Here is a 9,261-nt window from a genome sequence, read left to right as displayed (position 1 = left end):
CACCATTTTCTTTTCAATATCTCTTATTCCTGACATATTTACCTCCTCCGCCGTGCATTTATCTTTTTCTTTTACAACGACAGTCTTTTCTTCTCATTGCAGACTCCCCCATTTGCTCCTCATCCTCCACCACGGTGTATAGAGCTGCCCTTGGAGAGGAGATTGTCATTCCCTGCATAGTCTTATCTCATCCTCCTAACGTTACCTTCTCCTGGACCTTCATGAACGCCCTGACAGAGGTGAGTATTTGCCGTAAACGTCACCTTTTGTAATGGGAAAGAAAGATTGTGTGTTCCTGCGTGAGAATGTGTGTTGATGTACGTATGTGTGCTTTTAATCCCTTCAGTACTGCGACGCATTCTTAACACGAGTTTTGGTTGTGATTAGACGGTTTTATTGACATTAGAAAGGGTCTATGGAGGTGAGAAGATTAATGGGGATAGTCAACACCATTTCATTCCCCACATAAGTTTCTGCAGCTGTATAAACAGTAGCAAAATGAACATGAAAATGCGTCATTGTACTGAAGGAGTTAACCATGTAAACGCTTTTTTTTTTTTTTTATAACGTTCAATAGGTAAGATTCTGTGTCTGTATGTTCCTGGCGTTTTTGCTACCTGCTTAAGAATAATTATTATTTATGGATGCGTCTGTCTGGTGTTCTGGTGATATTTCTGTCGGTCTGGTTTTCACGTCAATTCCGTAATGCATCACTCACCTACTGCCCAGCCGGCCAAACAGCCAACCAACCGCCAGCCAACCAGACCGCCAGGGATATTATGTAGAGTGGTGTGGTGAATTATTTTGGCCATGACACACATATGATGCTATAATGTGCACAAACTCAACTACTACGATAACACATAAACAATACAACCTTCCTTTCCCTCCCCTTGCTCCCCTCCCGTTCCCCTTTTCTTACTATTTTTCCACCTCTTTCTCCTTCCTTTGTCCTTATTCCTTTTTTTTCTCTCTCTCTCCCCCCTACGTACTTTTTCTCTTTTTTTTTCTTTTTTTCTCGTTTTACTCTCCAACGTTTTTCTTTCATTTCCTTCTCTCTCTCCCTTTCCTTCTCTGTTTTTTTCCCCTCTTCTACTATCTCCATTCTTTTTCTCCTATTACGCTTCCTCTTTTTATTTCAAATTCCTCTTACTCCTTCGTTATCCTTCTCTTTACATTCGTCTTTGCCTCTTCCTCCTTCATCTCCTTCTTTTCTTCCTCCTTCTCCTCCTCCTCCTCCTCCTCTTCTTCCCCATCCCCCTCCCCCTCCTCCTCCTCCTCCTCCTCCTCCTCCTCCTCCTCCTCCTCCTCCTCCTCCTCCTCCTCCTCCTCCTCCTTTGTTTTTGATTCATTGCTTAATTAACTTGTATTTTTTTCATTTTCCTCGTTATCTGGTCCTCTTTCCTCACGCTTCCTATTGTTCATTTACTTCTTTTGTTACTTAATAATATTTACTCCTGCAATTCTTTGAACCTCTTCTTTTTTTTTTTTTTTTTTTTTCTTTTCATCTAAACTTCCCCATCCCAACATTTCTCACCACGCAATCCCACACACACATCCTCCCTCTCGCTCCTGGAAAACCTTTGGCCATCATCTCTATCCTGCCCTTCCTTTCTCTCGCTCTTGTGTCCTGTTTCCATTCCCATCCATCCGCTCATTCCCTTAAACTAACATTCTTACACTCCATTATTCTCTCTCTCTCTCTCTCTCTCTCTCTCTCTCTCTCTCTCTCTCTCTCTCTCTCTCTCTCTCTCTCTCTCTCTCTCTCTCTCTCTCTCTCTCTCTCTCTCTCTCTCTCTCTCTCTCTCTCTCTCTCCTATCCTCCCGTACTTTCCATCATTCTTGGTCTTCGCTCTCTTTGAACCTTTCGTCTATCACAGCACTTCAATCCCTTCTCTCCCACCCTGGCTTCTCAACCCGTCCCGGTGATCCCCCAGCACGAGAGGGTACCGGGAGACCGGGTAACGTGGAATGGTCTTGTCTCTCGCCTCCGCTACCTGCCGGAGAAACCTCAAGACTACGGCACCCTCCACTGCTGGGCCTCCAATAACGTCGGCAACCAGGATAGTCCGTGTATATTCAGTGTAAAACCCGCTGGTGAGTAAAGGTGGATTTTAGTGCATGTTATATACTATGGTGTAAAGAAGGTTGTGATGAGGCAGTGGATGGTTCTCTTAGGATTGTGTTGGATGGAGTGTGTGAGGTATTTTTTTTTTATGTACAAGGGCAGTAAAAGAGAGGGAAAATAAAGGCTCACTGACATTGCAGTTCCTAGCATGTATAGTTTATGTAGCCCTTTGTTGTGGTGAGGCAGTAGATGGTTTTCTTAGGATTGTGTTAGATGAACTGTATGAGGTGTTATCTTTTTATGTAGGGAAACAAAAGGAACGAAAAAAAAAGGCTCACTGACAGTCAAGTTCCTAAAGAAAGGCAATAGCGTAAGTGTAGTTTATTGACCCCTTTGTTGTGGTGAGGCAGTGGATGGTTCTCTTAGGACTGTGTTAAATGGAGTGTATGAGGTTTTTTTTTTATGTAGGACAGCAAAGGAATGGAAAAAAGGCTCACTGACAGTACAGTTCCTAAAAAAAACGACAATAGCATAAGTGTAGATTATTCAGTCCTTTGTTGTGGTGAGGCGGTGGATGGTTCTCTTAGGATTGTGTTAAATGGAGTGTATGAGTTTTTTTTTATTTTATGTAGGACAGCAAAGGAACGATAAAAAAGGCTCACTGTTAATCCAGTTCCTAAAGAAAGGTAGCATAAGTGTAGTTTATTTAACCCTTTGTCTGATGATGACGTAATGACATGTTATTTGAGGGAGTATTTGACTTTCACAAACCAAACACCAGAGCCAAAAGTCACTGAGGGATTTAAACTACACCGAGATTCCTTCCCTTGTCTGTGGTGTCATCCTAAATAACACTCTGAACTTTTCCTTGATAGTTGCATGAAGGTGAAGAAACTGTCATATCATTCAAAGGTTTAAAGAGATAAGAGTGCATGGTACAGCTTTTTTTTTTTTTTGCTTGGATTAGCAGTGATAGGATTAGTATTGATAGTTCTTACTTTCCTCTTATGTGAATTCTCAATAGTTAGTTTATTTTGAGCTTCGTGAATGGTGAGGAGCTCTCAAACCTCGTATTCTCTGTGCTTTATCTCCACTATTTCAAAGGGCTTTATTTAAACTTACACGAATTTTTAAAGTGTTTTTATGGTTTTAGAGGTAAACTGATAACATTTCTATATTATTAACTCGAAAACCTCGCTAATCATTCCTGTGGCCTTGGAAAATAGTTATGGTGAGAGAGCAAAGCGTTTCTGAATACGGACCCTCGTCTTTAGAATCTTATATTTTATATTCTAGATGAGTTAATTCAGAGTTTCGTGAAAGTTAACTTGTGTCTTGCTTGCTCCGCCTTTGTGTTCCTTTGTGTGATGATTTTGGTGTTGAGTTTGTGTTGAAATTTGGTTCGTTCCCTCGTTTTCAACACTACTCTTTTACATTTTTTCTTCTAATCTGACAGTCAACATGAATTCAAGGCCTGGATATGTTAATTTCCTGCATTTGTTCAGATTGTGAATCTCTCTCTCTCTCTCTCTCTCTCTCTCTCTCTCTCTCTCTCTCTCTCTCTCTCTCTCTCTCTCTCTGTACAGAAGTCATTTCCGCGAGAAAATCGTCGGGAGGAAGTTAAGCTAATTGTTTCACTTGATTTGGACGCGTTTCCAAAAAATTCTTTACTTACTTTTGTTTTGATTATAGCGTCCATCAACAAACTCTTGGAGAGAAGAAAATAACGTAAATAAACTCCGCTTCAAATCTTCATTATTAAACCAAACTAAAGAGAAGGAGGATAAGGATGAGGATGAAGAGGATAAGGAAAAAAAACGACGATGATGACGATAATAATAACAATGACGAAAAGGAAAGAGAGTACAAGGAGAATAAATGAGTAGGACCACAAAAAAAAGAAGAAAAGCAGAACAGGCATCACCTATACCTGTCCAGCGCTATATCTGGAACAGGACACCGACTGATCATTCTTCCACAAACTATCAAAGTGCAGGTGGTGACGCAGGATTCTCAAACATGATTGCAAGAGGAGACAGAGAAGAGAGGTGGGGAGAATGTATGTACACGTGACTAAGTGTGTGAGTCTGGGATACACTGGAAGGCCGCTGTGAGGTGTGGTAGACTTGCTTCCAAAAGTGTGGGTGGGTGACGGAGAAGACGGGAGGATACTGAGAGAAAAGGGTGAAGAGTTTTGTACCTTTGCTTACGGAGTGGGAATTGTGGGGTCTTGTATTGGAATTCAGAGAGAAGAGAGAGTTTTATAAAATCTGGAAGACGTGTCAGAGAGAGAGAGAGAGAGAGAGAGAGAGAGAGAGAGAGAGAGAGAGAGAGAGAGAGAGAACCATTATCTATCTCAGCCTCTTCGTATATGTAACATGTCGATGAGTTACAAGTACAGCGATGTTTTAATTCGCTACTTGAATCAAAACTTCCAATAAATTATCCAGAATCACGAACGAAGTAAGCGCTGGCCGTCCCTATGTTACTCTCCCTCCCTACTTTCCTTTTTGCTTTTTCTCTTTTCCTCCCTTCCCAACTTGCCACCACCTCTCGTCAGCCCATCCTACCTGCCTCCCTCTTGCCCCCCCAGCCCCTCCCTCCTCGCCCGTGTCCGTATTGAAGGTGACAGTCCATCCTGCCTCGGCCGGCTCCTCTCTGTTGTCCGATGAGGGAAATATGTCATGATAGAGCTCCTCCCCCTAATCTCTCCTCTTTCTCCCCTTCTCCCTCATCTCCCTCGTCCCTCTTCTTTCCATCTTATCCCTTTCCTTCATCCGTTCCCAGTCTCTCCTCTTCTGTCCTCCTCTCAACATCAGGAGGAGGAGGAGTGAGAGACAGATTTCCCGCGAGACACGAGAACAGGGAGTCGTGTTGAGAACCAAGCGAGGCTGTCCGTACCACTTCCCTCCTTCCTCTATCCTGGACTCTTCCTATTTGGCAATTTGTGACACTTTGTTCGCGTCTTTTCACGTAAAGCCGGACTGGACACTGGATACTATTTTTAGGAGCACAGGTAAATATGAACTTTTACTTCCACAAGATTTGCGACCCACCCAGCTGTACTCTATATTGGGCTCTTCCAGCGTCACTTCTCGAAACTCGACAATGGCAGTATCTTAATCTCTTCCTTATCCCTGACACGAATATGTCTTCCCGTAACACTCCTGGTAATCCTCTGCGTCCACAGGTGTTCCTTCGCCTCCACTCAACTGCACCGTGAGTAACCAAACGTGGGAGAGTGTGGAGGTGACATGTGGTGACTCCGGAGCGTCGCTGGGACATCACAGGGGCCACAGCTACGGCTACAATAACCCTGAATTGAACGAGGTGGCTCCAGCTAACCATCCCGCGGAGCTGTTGCAGGACAGTGATAAGCCCCGCTATCTGCTGACGGTGAAGGAGCGACTCACGCACGCCGTCACCCACAATCTCACGGGTAAGACAGGGGGAACGGGAAATGAAGGATGAGAGGGGGAAGAAGATATATGAAAAAAGCACCACATAGCTGTTCATTTGTAATTTTGATACTTAGATCACATTTCAGATTTACGAAAGGGTAGACCTATAAAGTGAACAAGACAAAGTTAAGATAAGATAAGATTAAAGCTCGATTTTAATGAAAGAAACACTAAAATATATATCATTCTACTAGTTTGATTTTTTTCTTTGAGCCGATGGAAGGAATTCAGACACCCAGACAATCTTGTGAGTCGCCTTACCTGATTTCTTCAGTCCCCAGTCCCCGGTAACCTGAGGTGCTGGTCTGTAATTGCTTCCTGTTTGTCAATTACGTCATGACCTGAGTCACTTTATGGCCCGGGGGAAGAAAATGGCGGCATGCACCAAGACTGAAGCACTGCGGGCTGTAGTTCTTTATAGATTAACGTAGCCTTACTGGACATGTGGGTAAATAGTATTAGGATTGTATCAATATTTAATCATTTGTTCAGGAAATGGACTACGTTGGGATTTATAAGGTTTAGTGTGTAAGAAAATCTAACCTCACCTGTCTTACTTCAGCGTATCCTTAACCGTTCATGTGATATTATTTCTCACCTACAGTATATAAGACACAGCTAGTTTATTACCTAATCTAGCTCTGTGTTTCATATCTAAGATGATAATACCTTCCCTAGAGGTACCTGTGGTACCGCAACACTCTTGAGTAAAAAGGGGAAAAATATATTTACTATGACGCAACTGACACACAGCGACGTGTATCAAAGGAGGACTTCTGATTGCAGGTGAGCGGGGTGTGTTCTCCGTGACGGGCCTGACAGCGGGCCTGGATTACGTCATTTCAGTGGTGCGATATAACAGTCACGGCCGCTCTTCCAACGTGACCCTCGAGGCGTTTACTCTCAGGACGGCCGAGAACAGGATGAGTAAGTGCCGCCCCTGTGCTATTTACGATTCTTTTGACCAAATAACTGAATAGTTGAATAAATGTGTGTGTGTGTGTGTGTGTGTGTGTGTGTGTGTGTGTGTGTGTGTGTAATTCACTGTTTGATCTGCTGCAGTCTCTGACGAGACAGCCAGACGTTACCTTACGGAACGAGCTCAGAGTTCATTGTTTCCGATCTTCGGATAGGCCTGAGACCAGGCACACACCACACACCGGGACAACAAGGTCACAACTCCTCGATTTACATCCCGTACCTACTCACTGCTAGGTGAACAGGGGCTACACGTGAAAGGAGACACACCCAAATATCTCCACCCGGCCGGGGAATCGAACCCCGGTCATCTGGCTTGTGAAGCCAGCGCTCTAACCACTGAGCTACCGGGCCGTGTGTGTGTGTGTGTGTGTGTGTGTGTGTGTGTGTGTGTGTGTGTGTGTGTGTGTGCGCGCGCGCGCACCATCTGTCAGTAAGCAAAAATACAGTTGCAGAGATTTACAGCTTATCACAGACTTACTGTGAAATACGGCTTGACTTTAGATGCAGCACAAAGGCAATTGTTAGATTAATTACCTGTACGCACACACACACACACACACACACGTGCGCGCGCGCATGTGTGTGTGTGTGTGTGTGTGTGTGTGTGTGTGTGTGTGTGTGTGTGTGTGTGTGTGTGTGTGTGTGTGTGTGTGTGTGTAATTCACCTCCTCGGTAGCCTGCTGGTCACCCAGCCAGTCTTCCCCATTACGGAGCGAGCTCAGAGCTCATAGACCGATCTTCGGGTAGGACTGAGACCACATCAACACACAACACACACCGGGAAAGCGAGGCCACAACCCCTCGAGTTACATCCCGTACCTATTTACTGCTAGGTGAACAGGGGCCACACATTAAACGGCTTGCCTTTTTGCCTCGCCGCTTACCGGGACTCGAACCCGGCCCTCTCGATTGTGAGTCGAGCGTGATAACCACTACACTACGCGGTGTGTGTGTGTGTGTGTGTGTGTGTGTGTGTGTGTGTGTGTGTGTGTGTGTGTGTGTGTGTGTGTGTGTGTGTGTGTGTGTGTGTGTGTGTGTGTGTGTGTGTGTGTGTGTGTGTGCTTGCGTGTGTAGTAACCACCATCCTGCAACAGGAGAGGAGCTGGAGGGCGGAGAGTCAGCCCTGCTCGGGGTGGTATTGGGTGTGATGGGCGTGGTGCTATTACTGGCCGTGGGTGCCATCGCCATAACCCTTCGCTCGCGCTCACGCCCGCGGCCCGCCTCCCCCGCTAACAAGACGAGGATACCCCCAGGCGAGGCGAGTGAATCTGGCACGCTGGATCACCCGGACCTGCTGGAGGCGGAGTCCCATGTACCCACCGCCGGTCCTTATCGCTCCGCTGAGGTGACGCAGGCGGTGAGTAACCACAACTGCCATTTAAAGACAATTTTATCCCTCTAGATAGAATTATAGTGATCCTTTTTTTCACAAACTTTTTATGATACTCTGATTAATAATAACACGGTGTTATTTTTCAATAATCATGGAGATTTTCAAGTACCTGTAAAACTTTACTAGTTTTTTTTCTTTTTTCTTATAATATCAGTATTTAAAATTATACTTGATTATATAAAGCTAAGAAGAGTTGTAGCAATCAAAGGCTACAGTTAACTTGAGTTGTTATAGGTGTTAATAATTTGTCAGTATTCATTTTGATTGTTTATTAGCCCTGTGTCGTTTACCTGCCAGTCGTGTTTCTAGCAATAAGAGGTTGCAAAGGACAAACCTGTGTGTAGGAAAAAATGTTGTACTTGTGAAGTGTTACTCAAGGGCATGAGCAGTGTGGCGTCCCTCCCAGCGCAGTGAAGGAACGGCTTAGTGTCTTGGTGCCCACAGCGGACAGGACGCTTAGAATCTCTTTGCTTTCATTTACCCTTCAGTTGCTCTCCCCGGCCCGCACTCTGGATGATGAGGTCAGCGTCACCCCCGCCTCCGTCTCCCCCACCGCCCATCTGGAGTACTTGCCGTGTGAGGGTTCCGAGTCCGTCTCCCCGAACGTTCGGTCACACCCTCGCCTCTATGTGCGGGCGGAAGGACACACGGGTCAGCAGGAGAGCTTCCTCTGAGCACCACTAGCGCCGTGTTTCACTGGCATACAGCAGCAGCAGCATCGCCATGTAAAGTAAATTTTTGTAGGAGTGGTTGAAAATGTTCCGGGTGGTTGGTGATAAAGCAGTGACGTTTTTTTCATGGAAGGGTAGCGTATTTTTTGGCATAATTCCTATTTACGTAGCTAGTGATGCAGGTGTTGGAGACGAGACGCCTGGTGGCTGTACTTGGTATTTTTCTCACGTTTTGTGTGTGCGTGTGTGGGTGTGGGTGGTGGGTGGGTGGGAGGGTGGGTATGCTTCCCTGTTTCATAAAGGAGTGAACTGAGGCGTGTTTCATGTGTGCTTCGGACCAGAAGCGTGAATAGAGACTCAAGTTACGTATTTTCTCCAATGCTAGCTTGACGACACAGTTGTGATAAATGATGGAATTGCAGAAAGTTTCCTCGACATCGACGGCTGTTGAAGCAGTGAAGGAAAATGGACACACGGGACTCAATCGAACTTGTTAAATCGTCTGTGAGATTCCAGCGAGTGTGTTGACAAGTGTTACCTTTTTAGGGGCTGTGAGGCCTTCGGGACGAGAATGTGCCACACAAACCGCTCCAAACCCTCTTACCACTTTGACACTTAACGAAAAAAAAGCGCACAAACAAACAAGACGATGTGGGCCGTGAGTGAAGAAATCGATATTGCTCATGG

General features: G+C 45.2%; 1 protein-coding gene across 3 annotated transcripts in view; it reads left to right on the top strand.

The window, feature by feature from the left end:
* The window catches only part of LOC123513199 (neural cell adhesion molecule 2-like), a 167,826-nt gene extending 159,007 nt beyond the window's left edge, over window positions 1-8,819 (top strand). For 2 of the 3 annotated variants that reach the window (XM_045270183.1, XM_045270181.1), the window contains exons 11-16: window positions 103-239; window positions 1,881-2,097; window positions 5,259-5,507; window positions 6,316-6,456; window positions 7,605-7,867; window positions 8,392-8,819. In XM_045270183.1, coding sequence (XP_045126118.1) covers window positions 103-239; window positions 1,881-2,097; window positions 5,259-5,507; window positions 6,316-6,456; window positions 7,605-7,867; window positions 8,392-8,577 — 1,193 coding nt within the window. In that variant the 3' untranslated portion in view covers window positions 8,578-8,819. The remainder of the gene's footprint in view (window positions 1-102; window positions 240-1,880; window positions 2,098-5,258; window positions 5,508-6,315; window positions 6,457-7,604; window positions 7,868-8,391) is intronic. The other variant, XM_045270184.1, reaches the window with a different exon arrangement.
* Window positions 8,820-9,261: the final 442 nt, after the last annotated feature.

Source organism: Portunus trituberculatus, chromosome 35, assembly GCF_017591435.1.
Source record: "Portunus trituberculatus isolate SZX2019 chromosome 35, ASM1759143v1, whole genome shotgun sequence".
In the NCBI taxonomy this organism is placed as follows: domain Eukaryota; kingdom Metazoa; phylum Arthropoda; class Malacostraca; order Decapoda; family Portunidae; genus Portunus; species Portunus trituberculatus.
This window is presented reverse-complemented; position numbering and strand designations above follow the sequence as displayed.